Source organism: Rhincodon typus, chromosome 9 (assembly GCF_021869965.1).
Source record: "Rhincodon typus isolate 14 chromosome 9, sRhiTyp1.1, whole genome shotgun sequence".
Lineage (NCBI taxonomy): Eukaryota > Metazoa > Chordata > Chondrichthyes > Orectolobiformes > Rhincodontidae > Rhincodon > Rhincodon typus.
The window spans coordinates 979,146-1,004,096 of record NC_063340.1 but is presented as its reverse complement, the minus strand read 5'-3'; the positions used below and the strand labels follow the sequence as shown (position 1 = coordinate 1,004,096).

General features: G+C 40.0%; 1 protein-coding gene across 1 annotated transcript in view; it reads right to left on the bottom strand.

Annotated features, from left to right (window-relative positions):
• The window catches only part of LOC109913474 (EH domain-binding protein 1-like), a 140,895-nt gene that overhangs the window by 57,190 nt on the left and 58,754 nt on the right, over positions 1–24,951 (bottom strand). Inside the window, exons 3-5 of the mRNA XM_048601169.1 lie at positions 21,042–21,099; positions 20,280–20,375; positions 18,845–18,898 (exon numbers count right to left, since the gene is read on the bottom strand). Of these exons, the coding sequence (XP_048457126.1) occupies positions 18,845–18,898; positions 20,280–20,375; positions 21,042–21,099 (208 nt within the window). The remainder of the gene's footprint in view (positions 1–18,844; positions 18,899–20,279; positions 20,376–21,041; positions 21,100–24,951) is intronic.

Here is a 24,951-nt window from a genome sequence, read left to right as displayed (position 1 = left end):
AAACACTCAATGAAACTCTTTCAAGTCACAAGGACATTTTGAACTCGACATTACAGTAGTTTTTGGTGTCAGTCCAAAACATGGATTTTTTTTCAACATCTACTGTTCAAGCTTAATGCCTGCAGCCTGTTTTACTCAAATCTCATCTCTGCCTTATTTCTGAAGTTTATGAATTGCTGAGCAGTGATTTACAGAATTTTGGGAGGCCAAATGCAAAAGAAAAGTATACAGTAAATGGCAGGACCCTGAGGAGCATTCATAGACAGTGGGTCTTGGCGTACAAGTCTGTACTTCCCTGAAAGTGGCAGCCAATTGGATAAGTTGGCAAAGAAGTCATGCAGCATGCTTGCTTTCCTTTAATGCTTGGGAATAATTTCTCTCAATTTGTTCCGGCAAGGTCCCTAATGATGTTGAGCACCTCTATCAAATCTCCTTTCAGCCTTCTCTTTTCCAAGGTGCAGGGTTCCCAAAAATAGCAACTGTCTGCAAAGTAACACAACTGATCTCATTCAGCCAGCTTCTTAGGTGGGTTGGAAGCAGCAAGAGGATGGGTGAGGGAGCGGGGAGAGGCTGCACATCAGAGAGTAGGAAAGAGGAAGGATCAGCAGTGACCAGGTGGGTCACAGAGTAACAGACTGAGAAAGCAGGATCCATGGCAAACATGGTACTGTAAGTAGAAAGTTACATTTTTCTTTTATATGTCTAAATTTAGATTTTTTTTAAAAGTTATTTCATTTGCCTGTGTAAGAATTAAGCAATGCAAAGTATTTCTTACAGGGCACAACGTTTGAATGATTTTCCTTCTGATTAGGAGGATCCTTCAGAACCTAACTACAGCTTTTACATTGCTTTTAGTGGGAAGTGTGATTTGTTTAAAGTTAGTTCACATGAAAGTCGCAATTTTCAGGCATGTAACCACAACTTTAAAAAAAGGATTGCCTATATCTGTTTTAAGTGATGTTATTCAAGGTACACATTTATCAGAATTCCACTATAACTCCTCTTTTCTTCAAAATAGCATTGTCCAGGAGAAGAGATGAGGGCCTCAGACAACTAACAGACTGCACAGCACTTTCATCAGTGTGACTCTCGTCCACTGCAGCAGGAAATTAAACCTGTGCTCAAGTTTTCTGGGGTGGGGTCTGAACCCACACAACTCAGCTCAGAGACAGAAGAGTGCAACCCAATGAGCAGCGGCTGGTCCTGCTGCTTCCCTTTCCTCAATCTGTATTTCTGTGCAAGACCCAAATCTAATTCCAAGCTGGAGCCCCAGGGTTGTGAAAATACAGATCCAAATGATGCAGCAATGCCAAGCAGAGACTATCTTTAAATTACTTTAGAGAGATTGGGTAGAATGGCCACCAGGCCATTTGAGAGAACTCCATGTACAGTGCTGGTAGACAGCAATTTTATTTGTGTGGATGCGCTAAGGGAGGTAAAAATTCACAACATTCTCTGAAGAATTTTAACTAGTACTAATCAGTACTAATATCTCAAGATTTACCATTACAGTTCTGAGGATGGATCTTTTAAAGCGACTCTAAACTCTCCACAGATGCTGCCAGACCTGCTTCCTACCAGTTTCTCCAGCAATTTCTGTTTTTCAGATTTCCACTATCCGCAGTTCTTTGTTTTATTTTACCACTAAGATTATGGATCCAAGTATGAAAAGAAAATACTTGAACTCTGTTGATAATGCTAAATAATTAAATGCGAAAACTGGAAGTGACCATCTTACTTAATTTACAAACTACAAAAAGAACAAGAATCGATTTAACGCAATGTTAGGAACAAAGAATCTTTTGGCCTGCCAAAGCATAGAAAAAGCAGAACTAATGCAATTATCATATAGTCATAGAGTTATAAAGACACACAGCACAGGAATGGGCCCTTCAGCCCAACTCATCCACATTGACCAAGTTTTCCAAACTGAACAAGTCCCATTTGCCTGGGTTTGGCCCATACCCTCTAAATCTTTCCTATTCATGTACTTGTTCAAATTAAATGTTTTTAAATGCTGTAATTGCACCTGCCTTGACCACGTCCTCTGGCAGCTCGTTCCATATGCACATCACCCTCTGTGTGAAAAGTTGGACTCAGGTCCCTTTTCAATCTTTCCCCTCTCACCTTAAACCTATGCCCTCTAGTTTTGGACTCCCCCAACCCGGGGAAAAGACCTTGGATATTCACCTTATTTATGCCCTTCATGATTTTATAAACCTCTGTAAGGTCAGCCCTCAGCCTCCTATGCTCTAGGGGAAAAAGAAAGTCCCAGCCTATCCAGCCTCTCCTTATAATTCAAACCCTCCACTCTCGATAACATTCTTGTGTATCTTTTTTGCACTCTTTCCAGATTAATAACATCCTTCCAAAGCAGGATGACCAGAATTGTATGCAGCACTTCAAATGTGACCTCACCAATGTCTTGAACAGCCATAACATGATGTCTCAACTCCTGTACTCAATGCAGTGATCGATGAAGGCAAGCATGTCAAATGCTTTTTCACCACCCTGTCTACCTGTCATGCCATTTTCAAGGAACTATGCACCTGCACCCCTTGGTCTCTCTTTTCAACAACACTCTCCAGAGCCCTACCATTAACTGTGTAAGTCCTGCTTTGGATGTCTTACCAAAATGCAACACCTTGCATTTATCTGAATTAAAACTAGATCTGCCATTCCTCAGCCCAGTGGCCCAATTGATCAAGATCCTGTTGTACTCTTAGATAACATTCTTCAGTGTCCACTATACCATCTGTTTGGGTGTCATCCACAAAATTACTAACCATGCCTCCTTCACACCCAACCAAATCATTTATATAAACGACAAACAAAAGTGCACCCAGCACCAATCCTTGTTGCACACTGCTGGTCACAGACATCCAGTATGAACAACTCTCTACCACCGTCCTGTGGCTTTAAAAAAATGTGTAAGGTAGAATTTGGCAAGTGGTTATGCTCATATCTGATGTCAGGGTGTAATTCTCCATGTATGTTAAAACCATCTGGCTTTGCCAGCAGCAAAGTAAATTCAGTGGTTAGGATGGTAAATGAAGAGCATGACGTCAAGTACTGTTTTGCATCTTGCACAGTACCAATTGCCCAGCTTTGAGGACTATTTCAGGGATTGGTCAGAATTTAACAAAAAATGTTAGTATAGCCTCTATATCCCACAGTTTTTAACATAGGCAGTTTGTGGTGAACTCCATGCAAATCTGAAACTGTATTAACTGCACACACATCCAAAAGAGCAACATTGTCACCATATCTAATGATAACATTACCCAAGAGGCTCACAGTTTCAAATCTACTTGTAGGTAAATTCCAATGAAATAGTTGAGCACTAAAAGGTCTGCATGCAGACCTTTATAGGATAGATAACAGACAAATTTGTATTCCAGTTCAATGCATCGCATACAAGGCTCACAAGCCTTAGGTTCTTTAATTTTTCATTATAATGAATTATGTTGCTTGGAATGAAACAAACATTTGCATCCTAATAACTACAAATCAGGAAAAAAATCTGACTTCTGAGACGTGTAAAATGCCCTTCTCCCTTCTGCTATGTAAGTGTACCATGTGTCAGGAAAACATAAAAGACATGCATAAACAACAATGGTGACCAAATATCTGTCAGTGTATTCAAGCTGTCAACACAACATAAAATTGGTAAAATAATTTACGATAAGTTGACAATTGGTGTCCAGAAGCCAGTTTTCATTGCCTCAGTTATATAAAAGAACAGGCAGGAGATCATAATACCATGTGATTTGTGAGTGATGTTTGCCATAATAAACTATTGACTCATAACCATACTGGAGTAAATTAATTGTCAATTAATTACCCTTAAACAGTCTCACCAGGGACACAAAATAACTTCTCATAAATGCAATGATTTCAGAAGCAAACAGACACAAAAGCCCAAAAGAGAACAATCTACTTCAGAGACATAGTTGTCCTATTTGGAAGTGACACTGGACCATTGAGGGTAGCAACACCTGACTAATACCGGCAAAATAAGGCACAGAACTCAAAACTTCTGTATTATAGGATATGATCTCTGGCTTTAGCCAAAACTATAAACATACTGACCAGTACGCACAAGGAAGGAAGCAGGATAAGAAAATGTGAAACTAATTACTAATTTTCAGGCTAAACAACTACTCATAAGCAGAGTCTAGAGGAAATGCCATCAATGCCAAAATGGATAAGAAGCTTCTCTTGGATAATGTCAGTTTGGCTCAGTTAGTGACATTTTCACCAAAGTCTGAAAGTTGCAGGTGTCAATATGTACCTGAGCACATAATCCAGGCTGTTATCTGAGTGCAATACAGAGTGATCCAGTCAATCCCCACTCTGTCTGAGCAACGCTGCTGGTTTATTTTGTTCTTGTGCCCATCTAATTTCCTCTTGAAATCATTCATGGTCTCAGCTTCCATCCTGGTGGGCAGTGTGTTCACTGTGATTACTACCACCTGCTGTGGCTCTTTCTCATATTCCCCTTGTATCTCTAGACCTCTATTTTAAATCAATGTCCCCTATTCCATGTATTAATGCAAAACTTTCTTCTCTTCCTCTTATAAACCATAATGTTCAATACTTCTATCAAATCTCCCCTTCAATTCCTCTGCTCCAAAATATAACTACACATTAAACATAAAGATGGAGGTTCTAGCATCATTAGCAATACAAAACATGTTGTCAATTGTCTTTTCAATAAAACATTTCATAAAATATTTGACTGCATAATTCACAGTCCAAACATTTATTAACCACTAAATTAAATAATATGCAATTTTTATAAAACTACACAAAACTTGTGCTTGACTCATACCAGTTGTTTCTCATGTTTCTGACACCTACAGGAATATAAGAGAAGGTTTTGGCTAATTGTTGAGAAAGTGGCTTGTTAAAAAAGCTTTTAAGCACTGAAATCAGATCCAAAAACAGCAGCTTGCCACTTGCCAAGTACACTATCTGAAATGTTGAATACCAAGATCCTTGCATTATTAGACAAAGTTAAAGCTTTACTGATGACTCCATTGAGGTACACATTGCTGCTACCAGGCAGATTAAAAGGTTCAAATCTTGATTCTTAGGTTCTGTCAAGTTACCTGATCTCAATCATTGGGGAAACAGGATTTTATAATTGGTTTCAGTATCCTGGGCAGCATTTGAGAACATCCTCCAGCTGTTGGTCCCTCCTGCCACTCCAACATCTTGTACACTTAAGCATTTGGGAACATTACATGAAAGGCAGATACTGAATGATGCTTGACTCCACAGAAAACAATGAACGCTGACACTTCTAGACCACTGAGACACTTCTGGTCCATAAAAGAGGTTAATGCCTTTTATAATTACAAATCCTAATGTTGGAAACTCAAAGGTCATGATTTACACAGTGTACAAATAATTCTCAGAAATCTGGCTGATATGTACTTAGCAATGACAAATAAACTAATTACTTTTTGTAAAAATGAATCTCCATTATGAACACAATATTTAAAAGTATTAGAAGTCCCCCCACCTCATTTAAAACATTGAGCTTTTCTGCTGAAAAGGATGATACAATAATCGAAAGCAGTTGACAGCTTAGAACCTAATCACCTCAAATGTCTAGCATATTTTGACAGTTCCATAATAAGCAATCACAGCCAATTTTTGTAGGAAGCAAAGTGACAAATTTTCAAAGCACACCTTTCTAGCTATTTTCAAATAATCACCAAATGTTTCTTGCAGCATTTTTATTCAATCTATCCTAAGCTCCAGTAAGAAATATAAGGCTCAAACGGATATTGTTAAATAGTCTGCCATTGCTAAGATAAAGTACAATCTACAGCTCAAATAATTCTACCTAGGGATTAACATGTCTGAGGTTCAGGCGGAGATTGTGTGCATGGATCTTGAATTTCATCATCTCCCCATGGCACAATAGCTTTTTCTTAGTTTTCTATTTATTCTTTGATGCAGACTCAAGAAAACTTAGTTTCACTGTTGCATTTGGTTCACCTCTACACTGTGTAGCCACCCAATGACCCAGCTAACCTGTTGGTTTTGGTCTTCCAGATCATTTAATTCTGAATCCTGTAATTACATGGTACAATAAATAAATGCTGCCCCCAAGTGGCCAACTGGTAACATAAACAAAAGATGTTCTGGCCACATGACAACTGATATTTGAGAATTTTGGAACGAGATGGGGCAGAGCACGACTTACCAACCATTACGAAAACAGCCACATATTTCTCATGCAAAATAATGAATTCTGTGACAACTGAAAGCTGATCCAGGGCTCAATCTGTACATGATGACCTCACTCAATTTCCACCACACTCCGGACTTCCCAACTTTACAATCTTTATTTGAATGTTTCTAAGGTACCAGTTAGGGAATCCAATGTTACTTTGACTTTTTGCTGAACAGTGATCTGTCTCTAGATGTGCTTTCTACAAGCCCATAACTGAAAATGTGTGTGTGGTGTATATCTTATGTGTCTGCGTGTGTCTGTATGTGCATGTGTTGGATTTGCACCTTTTAACTACATCAAGTTGTCAGAACGTCAGCAAAGATGCCCAAAATATAATACTGGTTAATTCGCAAATATCTTTTCAATTTAAGAGAACTTAGAATTGACAGGAATCTCAACTTGGGTAAGCCAAATCCCCATTCATTCAATAAAAAGGTCTACTACAGTAACGTGCAAGATCCAGAGAGGATTTCTAGTATTCACTTATCATTTTGAATCACAACATATTGGAAACCTTCATACAAGAATATTGAAATGTTCCTGAAAGGAAACATATGCCTACTTTTCACACATAAATTGAAGTTAGGACTTTCAGACACACAACAGACACAAAGTTAGATGGCATTATAGACAGTATAGAGGATAGCATAAAATTACAAAGGGATATTGATAGACTATTCTGGTAAAAATGCAAAACTGTGACAGATGGAGTTCAATGGAAACAAGTATGAAGTTATCTATTTTGCATGGAAAAAGGATAGATCAGGGTATTTTCTAGATGGTATGATGTTAAATACAGTGGATGTTTTGGGTGTTCGGGTACATAGATATTTAAAATATCACAAACAGGTGAGAAAATAATCAAGAATGCTAATAGAAAGCTGGCCTTTATATCTAGAGGACTGGAGTATAAAGATGCTGCAGCTATACAAAACCCTGGAGAGACTTGGTTTACTGTCAGCAGATCTGGGCATCACACTATAGGAAGGCCATATTGGCCTTGCAGGGAATACAACATAGGTTTATAAGAATGATAACTCAACCCCTGAAGTCCAGGTATGAGGAGAGTTTATACAAATTAGGCCTGCTTTCTCTAGAATTTAGGAAGTTAACGGGTGATCTGATTGAAGTCTTCAGGATAATAACAGGAAAAGTCTGGGTAGACAAGGATAAACTATTTCCCCAGCTGGATTATCTAGAACTAGGGGCTATTGTCTAAAAATTAGGGTCAGACTATTCAGGAGAGATGTCAGGAAGCACCTGTACACACAAAGGGTGATAGAAGTTTGGAACAATCTTCCGCAAATGGCAGTTGATACTAGTTGTTTATTTTAAATCAGAGCCAGATGATCTTTGTTAAGCAAAGGTATTAAGGGATATAAGCTAAAGGCAGATATATGGAGTCGAACCACAGATCATCTATGATTTAATTGAATGGTGGAAGAGGCTCGAGCAGCTGAATGGTCTACTCATGTTCCTATATTCCTTACACAAAGAATGACTTACAAGTCACTTCATAGGGAATCAAAGAACAAAGAAAATTAGAACATAGAACATAGAACAGTACAGCACAGTACAGGCCCTACGGCCCACGATGTTGTGCTGAACTTTTACCCTAATCCTAAGGTCTATCTAATCTCCACCCCTACCTTATACTATCATCCATATGCCTATCTAATAGCCGCTTAAATGCCCCTAATGAGGCTGACTCCACTACCTTCTCCGGCAATGCATTCCACGCCCCTACCACTCTCTGAGTAAAGAACCTACCTCTGATGTCTCTCCTGTATCTACTTCCACTCACTTTAAAACTATGCCCCCTTGTAATAGCTACCTCCACCCTAGGAAAAGGTCTCTGGCTGTCTATCTACACCTCTGATCATTTTGTACACCTTTATCAAGTCACCTCTCATCCTTCGTCATTCTAAAGAGAAAAGCCCTCGCTCTCTCAACCTTTCCCTGTAAGACCTTCCTTCCATTCCAGGCAACATCCTGGTAAATCTCCTCTGCACCTTTTCCAACGCCTCCACATCTTTCCTGTAATGAGGCGACCAGAACTGGACACAATACTCCAGATGTGGCCAAACCAGGCTTTTGTATAGCTGGAGCATAATTTCATGGCTCTTGAACTCAATCCCTCTAACACACCATACGCCTTCTTAACAACTCTATCCACCTGAGTGGCAGCTTTCAGGGAACTGTGAACATGAACCCCAAGATCCCTCTGCTCCTCCACACTGCCAAGAATCTTTCTGTTAACCCTGTATTCTGCTTTCAAGTTTGTCCTTCCAAAATGAATCACGTCGCACTTTTCAGGGTTAAACTCCATCTGCCACTTCTCAGCCCAGCTCTGCATCCTATCAATGTCCCTTTGTAACCTAGAACAGCCCTCCGCACTGTCCACAACACTGTCCACCTTCGTATCGTCCGCGAACTTGCTAATCCATCCTTCCACTCCTACATCCAAATCATTTACAAAAATCACAAATAGAAGAGAACCCAGGACAGATCCTTGTGGTACACCACTCATAACTGAGCACAGTACAGAAAAAGGCCCTTTGGCCCTCCAAGCCTGCACCGACATACTGCCCGTCACAACTAAAACCCCCTACCCTTCCGGGGACCGTATCCCTCTATTCCCATCCTATTCATATATTTGTCAAGATGCCCTTTAAATGTCATTATAGTATCTGCTTCCACTACCTCCCCCAGCAGCGAGTTCCAGGCACCCACCAGCCTCTGTGTAAAAAAACTTGTCTCATACATCACCTTTAAACCCTGCTCCTCGCACCTTAAACCTATGGTCCTGGTAACTGACTCTTCCACCCTGGGGAAAAGGCTTCTGCATGTCCAGTCTGTCCATGCCCTTCATAATCTTGTAGACCTCTATCAGGTTGCCCCTCAACTTCCGTTGTTCCAGTGAGAACAACCCGAGTTTCTCTAACCTCTCCTCATAGCTAATGCCCTCCATACCAGGCAACATCCTGGTAAATCTTTTCTGTACCCTGAGCTGCTCATGATGATTATGTCAAATGCCTGTTTAATGCACTTTTTGTTGCGCACTGAATCTAACTGATCATTCTGATCAGAATACTGTGTGAGTACACATTGTAAATGTGATCTTACTGAGTCTCTCCTGCCCTAAAACAGAGATTGGCTTTGGTCAGTGAGTGCTCCATTTATTTCATCTCTGATAAACATAGGGTCCCGTTCCCTTCACTCTGCTCAGCACCAATAAACGCACCAGAAACATCAATACAAACCACAAACCTCCCAAGCATACTCAGTTTAGGGTTGGGGTCCCTCCTTACCCAGTCTGGCCTTCATGTGATTCCAGACCTACAGCAACGTGGTTGACTCTTAACTGCCCTCTGGGTAATTAGGGGTGGCAATAAATAAAAACACCCACAACCTGTGAATGAATAAAATCTGCAATTCTTACATGATCTGACTCCACACCCACAGCACAGCATGTGGTTGACTCTTAAATACCCTTTAAAATGGCATAACAAACCACAACGTTGAAGGGCAATTAGAGATGGGCACTCAACACTGGCCTTGTCAACAACATCCACATCCCATCAAAAGTAAACCAAAACTAAATGGGCCATGGAGTTTCAGATCATGGGTAAACAAGATCCCGAAAGCTAGTGTCAGTCAGTGGAAGCTGTGCTCTGACACAGGGCTGGAGAAGACTGAAACAGGAGTGAGCAATAAGGCAATGTGGAAGACAAGGAAAAACATTTTAAATTAATAATTGGGATTCTGAGTCAGTAATTCTGTAGCCTGCTGGTTCTGATTAACTACTGACCTACATCAATTTTTGAAATGGGCTTTCCTGATTTTGAACCAATAAGTGGACCACATCATTTGTGTCTTCAGCTGACCAGGTTTTACCAGGTTAATGCAGCAGCCCACTGTTTTATTTCACCAGAAAATATCCACATCTCTTAAGAAGATTGTTCACAATCATCTACTTTCAGTTAGCTGCAGGATTTTTTAGTTTTTGAGCACATTACTCAGATTTATCTTAATGTAAAAGCTCTGCGCAATAGCATCATCAAACCACAGTGTGGCAATAGAAACTTTGGAAACATTGTAAAAGCGCACAGTCATGATGAACCCCTCCCCCCCGCCCAGTAACAGTTCCTTCCACGTTTATACTTCCTTCTTTGAAATGAAGAAAATCCAAATACAGAAAGTACTTTATTGAGCTAAATCGAATAGATAGATTGGTCTGGATGGAGGCTAATTAATTCCAAAGTGCAGAAAAAAATTCTTCTCATTCTTAAAAAAATCAAGCATAGCATAAGGTCACTATCATGACAAGTATCTGCACCCATTCAATCAATAAACACAGATTTCTATAGAGCTCTGCTCAATCTCCATACGCTCCAAAGTGTTTTACAGCCAATTTTGAAGTGTGCTCACTGACACATTGTAAGAAACTTGGTGGTCAATTTGCACAAAGCAAGTTTTCACAAACAGCAACAGGGTAGCAATCAGATAATTTTTTTTTGTGATGTTGGTTGCAGGTTAAATATTGATCAGGATATTGGGAATAAATCCCTGATGTTCTGCAGAAGTTAGTGCCATGGCATAAACTACGCCCTTGAGCACAGAGGTTTGGCTTTGATTTAACATTTCATTTTCAAAATTCAATGGACATCGGCCTAGACTTGTGTGCTCTGGCCTCTGGAAAAGCCATACTTCTCATCTTGTCAATGTTGCACATGAATTGGAGCAGCGTCACGATAACTTTCATCAAATAAAAAATTATCCGTGTAAATATAACTAGGTAAACTAGTCTGATTCAGTTTTGGGAGCTTAGTCTTAGGGGAGGTGGTGCCATAATGGTAATGTCACTGGACTAGTAATCCAAAACCCCAGGTTAATGTCCTAGGGACAGGAGTTCAAATCCCACCCTGGCAGATGGCAAAATTTGAATTGACTAAAAAGCTGTCTAGTGGTGACCATTGTTAATTTCGTAAAAAAAGACCATCTGGAAGGAAATTTGCCAACCTACAAGACTAAGCCTACATGTGACTTCAGACCCACAGCAATGTGGTTGACTCTTATTGCCTTTGGGCAATAATTGCTGGCCTATCAGCAAAGGTCACACCACATGAACAAATAAAATAAACTACACCTCTAGAAAGGTGAAGTGGCCGTGGAAGGAGTACAGAGCAGACTGATTAGAATGATTCTCAGATCTGAATGGTTAAACTATCGGAACAAGTTAGGCAAAAATGGTTTGTGTTTGATTATATTTAGAAGGTCAAGGGTGATGTAATTAAGGTCTTTAAAATGATAAGAGGACTTGATACTTCCCTGCACCTGTGCTATTTTCTCTGATGGAGAATCCAGACCAAGAGAGCATCATATCGAAATGAGAGGTAGTTTATTTAAGAGTTGACGTAAAAATCAGCAATGATCTGACTGAACAGCGGAATCCTTGAGAGGGCTGTATGGCCCACTCCTATTGTATGGAAGTTTCCATCCAGATATCTGTCCATCCAACTGCTTCTCACCTGAAAACGTATTCAGCACTACAAAATCTGGAGAATTCACCAGTACTTGGACTTTTATGCTTCATGTACATCTTTAACATCCTCCTCAAAAAATTACATGCTTATATGAAATGGAGTCTCAGTATCACAGGTCTAGAACCTGTGCCATGGAAATATTCACGAATGCACAAAGCGCATACAGAATGCCATAGTCTTCAACTTTTAGATCAAATTTAATATTCTTTTCACAGGCAGAAATGTAACAACACAAACACAAACATTTATGTTTTCCTCCTTGCTAGCTTCAAATTTCCTCAGGAATGTAAAATGCTAGAATTAATGCGTAACACACCTACAGGATAACACCACAGCATCAAAACAGTTTGCTTTAAAACAAACAAATCCATAATTTACCTGGAAAGCGCAGGGCAGTCTATGCCTTTGAAGGGAACTGAAATTGGTAAGAAAAAAATAATAAAGTAATAAAAGTACTGGCATCTTCTGATGGACTGTATAACCTGCCCTTCTGCAGTAGATTAATTATGTGTGTGTATTAGCAAATTAACTTCTACTATTCTCTGATGTGGAGGTACCAGTGTTGGGCTGAGGTGGACAATGTCAGAAGTCATACGACACCAGGTTATAGTCCAACAGTTTATTTGAAATCACAAGCTTTTGAAGCGTAGCCCCTTTATCAGGTGAAGCAAGACAGAAGCACACAGAAACAGAATTTGTAGGCAGAGAGATCAAAAGATCATACAAATGATGTCAGTGCAGTGTCAAATAATAAGTCTCTGCAGTTGATCCAAAGTGTCAGACGGTGTGAATAAAGTGTCAACAGCTGAATAACAAGCAAAGGGATTACCTATAATTCAATTAAATGAGGCAGAGAGTAGAGTCATAGAGTAATACAACATGAAATCTGGCCCTTTGGCCCAAACTAGTCCATGCTAACCATGGTGCCCACTAAGCTGGTTGCAATTGCACGCACTTGGTCAATATGACCCCAAACCTTTTCCATCCGTGTATCTATCCAAATGTTTTTTAAATGTTGCTATTGCACCTGCCTCAACCACTTTCTCTGGCAGCCCATTCTCTGCGTGAAGAAGTTGCCCCTCAGGTCCTTCTTAAATCTTTCCCCCTTCACCTTAAACCTATGTCCTCTAGTTTTCAATTCCCCATCCCTCGGAAAAAGACTATATGCATTCATCCTATCTATGTCCCTCATGATTTTATACACCTCAATAGGGTCACCCCTCATGCTCCTACATTCCAAGGAATAAAGGTCTATCCTGGCCAACCTCTCTCTATAACTCAGGTCTACTGGTCTTGGCAACATTCTCTTAAACCTTCTTTGTACACTTTCCAGTTTAACTGTGTCTTTCCTATAACAGGGTGATCAAAACTGTACACAATACTCTAAGTGAAGCCTCACCAACGACTTATACAACTGCAACATAAAGTCCCAACTCCTGTACTCAATGCCTCGATTGATGCAGACCAGCATGCTAAATGCCTTCTTCACCACCCTGTCCACATGTGATGCCTCTTTCAACGAACTATGTACTTGTACTCCTCGGGCCCTCTGTTCCACAACATTGCTCAGGACCTTACCATTTACTGTATAAGTCCTACCTTGTTTGACTTTCCAAAGTGCAATACCTCACACTTATCTGTATTGAATTGCATTTTCCAATCCTCAGCCCACTTCCCCATCTGATCAAGATCCTTCTGTAATTTTTGATAACCTTCGCTATCAACGATACTTCCTAATTTTATATCATCTGCAAACTTACTAATCACGCCTTGTACATTCACATCCAGGTCAAAGTAACAAATAACAAAGGTCCAAGTACTGACCCCTGTGGCACACCATTAGTCACATGCAGAGAGATAATTACAAAAAATTAAAAACAAGGTGGTGCTGGAGACAAACCAAATAACTGGAATAACATGATAGGTAGAAGAGTCACATGTCGAATGTCTAACCAAAGTAATAAGTAATCCAAAACTGTACAAACTAATTAAGGTAGAGAGATAATAACAATTTATCCAGGTGAAGATGTCAAAACAGGACAGTAAGGAAGATTTTACACATACATTACAGTGTTGTGGGGTCATACGTAGCGCATCATGAACCCAAGATCATGGCTGAGGCCGTCCTCATGGGTACAGAACTTGGCTATCAGTTTCTGCTCGGCAATTCTGCACTGCTGTGTATCTTGAAGTCTGCCTTGGAGGACGCTTACCCAAAGATCGGAGGCTGAATGCCCTTGACCGCTGAAGTTTTCCCCAACTGGGAGGGAACATTCCTGCCTGCCGATTGTTGCGTGGTATCCGTTGATCCATTGTTATAGCATCTGCATGGTCTCACCAATGTACCATGCCTCGGGGCATCCTTGCCTGCAGCGTATGAGATAGACAACATTGACTGAGTCACATGTGTATCTGCCGTGCATGTGGTGGGTGGTGTTCCCACATGTGATGGTAGTGTCCATGTCGATGATCTAACATGTCTTGCAGAGGGTACCATGGCAGGGTTGTATGGTGTTGTGGTCGACGTTGTCCTGAAGGCTGGGTAGTTTGCTGCAAACAATAGTCTGTTTAAGGTCTGGCGGTTGTTTGAAGGTGAGAAGTGGAGGCATAGGGATGATCTTGGTGACTTGCTCATCATCATCGAGGACATGTTGAAGGCTGCAAAGAACATGGTATAGTCTCTCCGCTCCAGGGAAGTACCGGACAACAAAGGGTACTCTATCAGTCGTATACTGCGTCTGTCTTCTGAGGACAAAGTCAAAAGTCACATGACACCAGGCTACAGTCCAACAGGTTTATTTGTAATCACAAGCTTTTGCATCTGATGAACGAGCTGTGCTTGAGCACCCCAGTTCAACACTGGCACCTTCATGTCTTCTGAGGAGGTCATTGTGGTTTTTCGCTGTGGCACATCGGAACTGGCGATTGATGAGTTGAGCATCGTATCCCAATCTTTAGGTGTCCGTCACATTCCTCCTTATCTGAGCAGGTCCTGTTTATGCACAGGGCTTGTCCGTGGGGGTTGGCTTCTTTACTATGTTTCGGGTGGAAGCTAGAGAAGTGCAGCATCTTGAGATTATCTGTGGGTAAGCGGTAGAGTGAGGTACTGAGGTGTCCATCCTTGATGGAGACGGCCATTACAATAGATGCTGATTCAGATGTAGAGAACTGTCTAGGAATCATAGAATCCCTACATTGTGGGAGCAGGCCATTCGGCCCACTAAGTCCACATCGAGCCTCCAAAGAGCATCCCACCTAGACCCATTTCCCAACCATACACCTGTACCCTGCATTTCCTACGGCTAACCCACCTAGCCTACACATCCCTGGACTCTACGGGTAATTTAGCATGGCCAACCCACCCTAACGTGCACATCTTTAGACTGTATGAGGCAACCGGAAAACCCTGTGGAAACCCACGCAGATGGGGGAGAATGTGCAAACTCCACACAGACAGCCGCTGGAATTAAACCCGGGTCCCTGAGGTAGCAGTGCTAACCAGTGAGCCACCTGAACTCCCCCATTGGCTCACCAGAGATTCTGCCTCAGAAATCACTCAATCCAGGTGGGATATGAATTGTTATTCCCAATTATTTTCATACTGCAATCAATATCTCTGCCCGTCTGTCTCACTCTTTACTATTCACAATTCTTATTCCATTATCAATTAAAAATGCAACACTCCCTGGAACTTTTGACCAGCACATTGTCACAAACATTTACAACAGTTGTTCCTATAGTCTGCTCATAAACTTCCAAGGCCTGTGATGCTTACACTGGGCCCCTGTTCACATTCACCATGGGGATGACACATATGATATGTGGCTCTGCCTCACTCACTCTCAACAATTTCTTTAAAGACAGTAATACGTTCCTTGTAACCATTGTCACTTGCCCATCTCAATCTCGCACAATACCTCTTCAATTCTGGCTTTTTCTTCTCTTTTGCAGAAGTGGGAATCCTTGCTGAATTCCCCCTAATTACATAGTGAAGTGAGATAATAATTTAGCGGAAATTGAATGATGGAGAATGGAACTTCCCTGGTTTGCACAGTTCAGCAATACACTGGGTAAACTCTTACCTACCAGTAGAAATCTCCTTTTAACCAACACAATGAATTTCTAACTTTTACCTGTAAAATAATCTGTGTTAGCACATTACTAAGGGAGTGCTGCACTATACTATCAAGGATGTCATCAGATGAGATGTTAACCTAAGGCAGCACCTGCCTTTTCAGGTCAGGGTAAAAACTCCAGTTACACTATATCGAAGAGGAACAGTAGAGTTCTTCTTTGGATCCTGACAAGTATTTATCCCTCAATCAGCAGCCCTGAAGCAAATTACCCAATCATTATCACACTAATGTTTGTAGAATCTTACTGCATGCAAATTGCTTGCCAAGTACAACAGTGACAACACTTCAAAAGTATTTCATTGGCTAAAAGCATAGGAACATAAGAATCAGGAACAGCAGTGGGCAATTCAGCTCTTTAGGCCAGCTCTACCATTTAACACAATCATGGCTGATCTCATCACAGGCTCAATTCCATGTTACTGCTTGATCCCCATAATCCCTTTAACCCCATTACTAATTAAAAATCTACTTATCTTTGCCTTAAATTTATTCGATGTCCCTGCATCCCACCACACTCTGGGATACTGAATTCCACAGATTCACAAGCTTTTGAGAGAAGTAATTTCTCCTCATCCCAGATTTAAATTTGTTACTCCTTATCCTCAAACTATGACCTCTACTTCTAGATTGCCCCACAAGGGGGAAAATCCACTTTGTCAACATTGTCGATCCTCTTTAGCATCTTATACGTCTTGATTAGATCTCCTCTAGTGAGTTATGCCTAAACTGCTCAATCTCTCTTTATAAGACAGGCCTTTCATCTCTGAAATTAATGGACAGAATCTAAACAAGGCCTCACACCTAAAATGTATTGTATGACCTGAAATGACACCTCTGGTATATTGATATAAACATCAGTTACCTTGGGGCAGTGACTTGAAAGAAATTCTGGGATTTATATATTAATCAATCGAAACCTGCAGTTCCTTCCTAACTGATTGAAGATTTAACAGACATCTTAGATTTGTTCAATGCAATTGCATCAGTTCTATGACCCTTTGATCTTTTCCTTCGAAAATCTGTGTCTGATGCCACCTCTCTCACTATCACCAGAGGAGCAAGAATCTGAAAGCTTGTGCTTTCGGATAAACCTGTTGGACTATAACCTGGTGTCGTGTGATTTTTGATCTTGTGCACCCCAATCCAACACTGGCACCTCCACATCATCGAAATTAATGTAGTGAACCTTCTCTGAATTGCCTCCAACGTAACTGGGGCAAAAACTGTACACAGATGCAACCTTGTACAATTGCAGCAATTCCCTACTTTTATACTCTATTCCTTTAGCAATAATTGCCAAAATTCCATTTGCCTTCCTAATTACCTGCATACTAGCTTCCTGCAATTCATAGCACATGTCCAATAGTATTGAAAAGCACTGTATGAATGCAAGCCTTTCTTACATGGAAGAAATTCTGACATTACAAACTGTTAAGTAACAAGTTACATCCTTATCACATACTCATTTCATCCTTACTTCCTGAACTTTTCTTTTTGTTTTGACCTTAACTATTCCAACACATAAATTTCATCAATACATAACATATTCCAAGGCCTCTGTCAATGCTTCTCCATGTTCCAGACCGTAGAGACTACTGAGAGATTTAATTGTCATTTCTCTCAATAAGAGAGCACATCACCGCTGTTTGACTTTTCCAATCATTTAATCAGTCAATATCCAGAAATTCATATAGGTCAAGTCGTAACAACTAACCAAAGAGCTACCATCCATCAAGTATCTTTTAATATACACAAATACAATTTGATTTCTTGGTGCAATTCTTTGAGGTTAGTAGCAAATTAACTGGATCAGGTGCCTGGAAAGTTAAACTTATAAGAGCAAAGAAAATGGGCCTACCTTCTTTGTTAGTGCTATTTGTTTTGGAAAATATGTTACATTGAGGTTGGTTGGCTCGCCGAGCTGGTTTGTTGTTCCGCAGATGTTTTGTTACCCTGCTGGGTAACATCATCAGTGCAGCCTCCGATGAAGCATCGGTGTGTTTTCCCACCTGGTTTTTAAACTCTGGAGTCCGTTGAGCTGGATTGCCTCACTTCCGGTTTTCCTTCGTAGTGGAGTGTATATGGGGTCATGTTCTATGTGTTTATTAATGGCTTTCTTCGTGGAGTGCCAGGCTTCTAGGAATAGATGCCTAAACAAACAATATCAGGAAGATACTACACGCACCGACACACTCATCACATTACCCTACATCAGGAACACATCGGAACTAACCACAAGACTCCTACGACCACTGGGCATCAGAGTGGCACACAAGCCCACATCAACCCTATGACAACTGCTCACCCGAACTAAAGACCCACTCCCCGCCATGGACAGGACCAACGTAATCTGTAAGATCCCCTGCAGAGACTGTGAGAAACACTACATCGAACAAACAGGAAGGAAACTAACAACAAGGGTTCACGAACACCAACTGGCTACAAAAAGATACAACCAATACTCACTCATCTCAATCCACATGGACAAGGAGAACCACCAATTCGACTGGGACAACACCAAAATCCTGGGACAAGCTAAGCAGAGACAGGCACGGGAATTCCTAGAAGCCTGGCACTCCACCAAGAAAGCCATTAATAAACACATAGAACTCGACCCCACATACACTCCACTACGAAGGAAAACCGGAAGTGAGGCAATCCAGCTCAACGGACTTCAGGGTTTAAAAACCAGGCAGGAAAACACACCGACACTTCATCGGAGGCCGCACTGATGATGTTACCCAGCATGGTAATGAAACGTCTGCGGAACAACAAACCAGCTCAGCGAGCCAACCAACCTCAACACCCACAACCCGAGCTACAAATCTACTCCAAAACCTTAGAAATATGTTACATTAACAGATCCGAACCTGTGAAACGGTGAAGTAACAATAACATAATACTAAACTCACGTTTTCTATAACAAAAGTCCATTCTTTGTCTTCAAATTCCTCAGCATGTGGATCCTGAAAACAGAATATAAAATTATTTTACAGTTACTATAATTCCAGTTTTAAAAATATCCATACATAATGTAAACAGCTTGTGATTACATACAGAAAGACAACAGAGAAAAAAATGGCTGTTTACTACTTTGTACAATGGGTGAGGATGAATCAGAACTGCAAAATGCCTTCAGTAGATTTCTACATGCAGGAGTGGAAAATGGACAAAGGCAATGTAGGAAAAAAAATACGTGTAATTTATTTCTAAGTAGGAATGAATCTAATAAAACAAATGTTTACGGTCAATAGCTTATCAATTAATCTGCAGTGATCATCTTGCATGCATCAACTAATGGTGTGCTTTGGTCAGTTCCCAAAACCTCCCATGGCAATGGCAATGGACAAGAGAGCATACAGCGTTCTTATGGAACAGCCAGAGGCATCCATTACTGTAAAGAGAAAAGCCCAAGGCTTCTTCACATTACAGCTTTGCAGAATAATTCCCATGTCATGGTGAGAGAATCAAGTAAGCACTTGTTCACTGTTAATGACAATGAAGTGCATTTGATAACTTTGAAAAGAATTTTTATTAGTACTTTGTTTTTATTATGCAGTGTATTATTTTTAAAAATAATAAAGTACAAGACTAATTAAACCCTTCAAAATAATTGTGTTTTTTTCATATATGCACGATTCAAACTGCTCAGTTAAATAGCAAATTATTCATTCACTCCAAACAATTCCCATGTCTTATTTCTATTTAATAATATTGGACCACAAAAATGTAACAAAATATAGTTTTCTTGCACTTTTATCATTTCATTACAATGAAGTATGGAAACCAGATTTAAAAAATTGCAAGTTAGGACTGCCTATGAGCAATAGCCAGCATATGTTGCACTAACCAATACACTGAAATTGCTTTCTGCAAGTTATGTTTTTCTGCAATAGCACAATTACAAATGACGAGGCTTTTCCTACAGGAAACTGAAAGCTGTAATTATGCACATCAGTTCATACCGGAGATGTGTTACATCCACACAGCGCATAGCCACTGTTATTTATGTCTAATTATATTACAGGTTGAGGTTGCTAGGCAGATTATTCAGTTTAACATTTTTGTTTCATTAGTAGCCGATAGCATTATAAATACACCAAAATGGCAGGCTATGATGCAGATGATTTGAAGCTTTATTTTATTATATATAGAACAGCATTAGTTGTAAGCATGAGCTCATGAGATGTTTATTTCAGCTGCAGTTTTAACATTTTATCGATTTGACCCATATTTTGCTAAGCCTCAGGTCCAAGCTTGTTTTGTTTTAAAGCCCACTCTAACAAATGAGATTTTCTAATGTGAAAGGCTGTTACAGCAGAAACAGGAGTTTAGAAGTTGCTATACCTTGAAAAGTGTCACAGTGATTTCAATGTTTTCAGGAACAGGCCAAACCACCACTCCTCGATATGGATTTTTAATTCCTGGTTGCCAGCTATGAGCCTTCAAAAGGAACCAGAAAGCAACAACATTCAATAATTTATACATTTCGTTATATGTTATCGAATACAAAACAATATCATAAATGTAGCACAAATTTTCCAGTAAAGCCATAAAGCATTTTTAAACAGTACTATAATCTACAATTTATAGAGACAATCCCAAAGATGTAGCGTTACACATCCAGAAAGGATCAATATGCTGGATCTCTTTTTTTCCTGAGAAAAGGACAGCGGTGACCTATTGGAGGTCTATAAATTGATGAAAGCAATAAAGAATACAACCCAAGATCATGCCTTCAAACCAACAATAATCTGACATCTCCCAGCATGCTAGACCCTCTGATCTACCATCACCTATTCAAGCTTTCAGTTTAATGGTCTGCTATCCATTGCAGAGACACACATCTCCTCAATCACTCTGCTCTCCATGAGATCTGTAGCTGCGCAAGCACTTCAGTAAATTAGTTAGATATCATCCAACCCCTTGAGTCCATGCTAGCGCTCTCTCATCCTTTAATCCATCTTCAGACTTTACGGTTCTAACGTAATTAACGAAAAATCCTTTTCCAGAAGACTGTTTTATTTTCATTCTAAAACTCATTATTCAGCTGCTCAATAAATTCAAACCGATTCCCAATACTTCAACCTGAAAAGATTTTATGTATACCTTGGAAGATTTCCGTCTGCTTCTTCTTGTCCAAACCACTACAAGTTTGTCAGGTTGCCTAATAAAATGAATGACAAAGAAAATTAGCTCATTAATTACTTCATAGAATGCAATATTTTTTAGCAAATTATCATTTGCTAACGAGGTTCACAAGTTTAACAAATATTGAACCGTTTTAAGTATTGAGTAGCATATTGTTTGAAGAAAACTAAAGAATATAAACTATCAATTTATTTACATAGTGTTTTCAATGTAGAAAAATATCCCAAGCTGCTACACAAAGGTGTAATGAGAAAAAACAGACCAGTGATGTACAAGTGGACAGTCAGTGGAGTTTGTAAGGAACGGGCAGGGTTGGGATGCGGGCGTGTGTTGTTAAAACTGGGGATTACAGAGACAGGGAGAAAAAGGCTATGAAAGGGCTAAATAATTTTAAACTGGAATTATCTGGAGAAGAGAAGCCAATGAATGTCAGCAAGGACAGGAGTAATGGATGAACAGGTCCTGGTGAAAGATGGGATATAGATAGCATGAAATATATAAATTGAGGATTACATAGTAAAGGATGTAGTTTGAACAGGGGAGACTGGAATGACTGAGACTGGAAATGCCAACGTTGTGTAAAATGGTTCAAGGTGAGGATGGACCAAGTGGTGTAACAGACTAGTTAACACACATGTTAAAGTGTGCATTCACCTTTCCTACTCTGTTACAGCACAAAAGGAGGTCATCTAGCAAATAATGTCTGCACCAGATCTTCAACATGCAGTTTATTTTTTAGTTGTTCACGAGATGCAAGCCAGCATTTATTGCCCTTTCCTAATTGCCCAAAGTCAACCAGATTGTTGTGTCTCTGGAGTCAAACGTAGGCCTGACACAGAAGAGATGGCAGATTTCGATCCTAAAGAACATTAGTGAACCACACTGGTTTTTACAACATTGGAAGTAGTGACATGGTCTCCATTAGCCAAACATTTTACTCCAGATATGTACTGAATTCAAATTTCAACATGTGCCATGGTGTGATTTGAACCCATATCCCTAAAACATTAACCTGCCATTCTGGATTACTAGTCCAGTGACATTATCACAGTGCTACCGTCTCCCTCATTATGATTTAGTGCTATTCTTTTCATTTTCCCCGTATCCTCACATATTGGATAATTATTTGAATTATTCGAAAGCCTCTCGAATGCCTCAATTGAACCTGCGTCCACACATTTCCGGACAGTGTATTCCAGTCTCTGAATATTCCAGATTTTTTTTTTCCTCAAATTACATTTGCAAATCACTTCAAACCCATGTCCTCTCATTCCTGATCCTTTGGCAAGTGTAAACAATCTCTCCCAATCTATTTTCCAGACTTCTGATGATTTTGAAAATTATCGGATCTCTTGTTTGTCTTATTCTCACCAAGGAGAATAGTCCCAAACTCTCCAATCTATCCTCGTAACTGAAGGTTCTCATCCCAGAACCATCCTTGTAAATCTCTTCTGTATTCCCTCCAATGCGTTCACACCATTCCTACAACGCTGCAACCAGAACTGCAGGTAATACTCCAGCTCAGATGTGATTTGATGTGAAGATGACAGCCATACCACAAGAGCAAATTAGTGATAGCATAAAGGTTCTCCAAGAGACTAGGATATCATAAATAGAGGTGAGGGTGAAAGTGAGCAGATCAAAAACTTTGAAATAACATAGTGAATGGAAAGACAATTGGTGGACATTTAACCCACAACTGAATGATTTAAAAAGAAGGGAAAGGGCAGGGATGTTCCATCAAGCATTACCCCTGCTTGGCCTCTGTAATCTTTGAAACAGTTGACAAGGTCATACCAAGTATTAAAGCTTTTCTCTAAGGTACACACATTGCCCCAATTTATTTGACCCTCAGACCCAAGCCGATAGAAAGCATGAACCTGGTTTCTGTACTAAAGAATTATTAGTTACAGTAATTATACTACAGTTACAAATAAACAGATATAAACCATTGGCATATAATGCTATTAACTAAAGCACTAATCTTTTTATAAATAAACACTCATTCTCTCTTTCTCTATCTCTCTCTCACACACACACACAGGAAAAATAGATTATTGGCAGAGGTACAGGAAAACTGGAAGTCAGCTCAGTGGTACTTGTTTCCTGAGTCCAATATTGGCTAGCCAGGCTCTTGGTGTTTTTTTTTCATTCCTTCACAGGATGAGGGCATCACTAGTTAGCCCAGTTTATTGCCCATCCCTAACTGCCAGAGGGCAGTTAAGAGTTGACCACATTGCTGTGGATCTGGAGTCACACATAGGCCAGACCAGGTGAGGAAGGTAGATTCCTTGCCTAAAGGGCATTAAGTGAACCAGATGGGTTTTTCTGACAATCGACAATGGATTCATGGTCATCATTAGACTCTTAATCCCAGCTTTTGCTTTTGAATTCAAATTCCGGCAACTGCCATTGTGGGATTCAAACCTGGGTCCTGAGAACATTGCCTGGATCTCCGAATCACAGTCCAGTGATAATACCACTATGCCTTTGTCTTCATCTGGAAGATTCCACTGGCTTGTAAGTACACAGTGATTGATTCACGTCAAAGATTTCTCTGATTTATCAATTCAAAGTCTGCTGCAAGTAAAGTAACTGGTTTTCTTCAACTTTAAACTGAGTTTTTGACTGCAGAGAACAGGCAGCTTCTGCTGGTGAGAATTGCACTCCCTTGTGTGTCTTTTGCCACATACCTGCATCTCTGTACCTTGTTTCCAGTTCCAACCTGCTCAATTAACTGAGGACCAATCAGCTTCACTTGTAAACAACTCTGACTCCTGATTGTCTGCTTGTTGCAGGAACCCAGCGCCAACAAAGAGAGTTCACAACAGGTATTTAAATTCATTGTTGTGAAATTATGCAGCCATCCTAGTACATCTGTTTTTAAAAACAAGTCTTTCTTCTTGCAGTCCACACTTTTACAAGGCATAAAAATTTTGAGAGTTAAACTTAAAACATATAGCAAATCACCAAGGGTCTTTAAACAACATGTTCCAAAACTGCAGCCTCTACCATCCGGAAGGTCAAGGGCAACACTACCACCTGCAAGTTCACCTCCTAGCCACACACTCTCCTGACATAATCAGCACGGTCGTTGAGTCAAATCTAGGAAATCCCTTCCTAAGAGAGAGCTGGATTTTCCAGTGATCAATTCAAATGACCATGTGACACGATTTCACATTTTATGATTTTTACCGTGACAAATTAAGATAACACTCCAACTACTTAAAAAAACAGAAAACCCACACTACATTATATACATTACACATACAGATATGCAGCCTTAAGTTGAAGTGCATCCCTTTGTAGCATTAACAGGATTTCTTCTCTCTATTTCTCTAAGGTGTAATATATCATTCCTCCACCAAGGAGGTGATGTTGATCTAGTATGAGACATTTGTTAGGCCTCAGATGGAGTCCTGTATACATTCTGGGCACCAGTCTAAAGAAAGAATGCAGAAGAGTTAATGAGAAACAAAAATAGAGACTGCTGGAAAAGCTCAACAGGTCTGGCAGCATCTCTGAAGAGAAATCAAACTTAACGTTTCGGGTCCAGCAACCCCTCCATACCAGACCAAAATGTTAACTCTGATTTCTCTTCACAGATGCTGCCAGACGTGTTGAGCTTTTCCAGCAATCTCTATTTTTAATTTACAGCATCTGCAGTTCTTTCATGATTTTTTTGAAGAGTTAATGAGAATGGTTTCAAGGATGAGATACTTCAATTTGGGACTGTTTTTCTTGAAGAAGAGGAGGAAAGGAAATAGAGGTTTTCAAAATCATTAGAGATCTGAACAGAGTACATAGAGAGTAATTGATTCTGCTTATGTAGGGATTGAGAACCAAACAGCACAGACTCGAAATGATT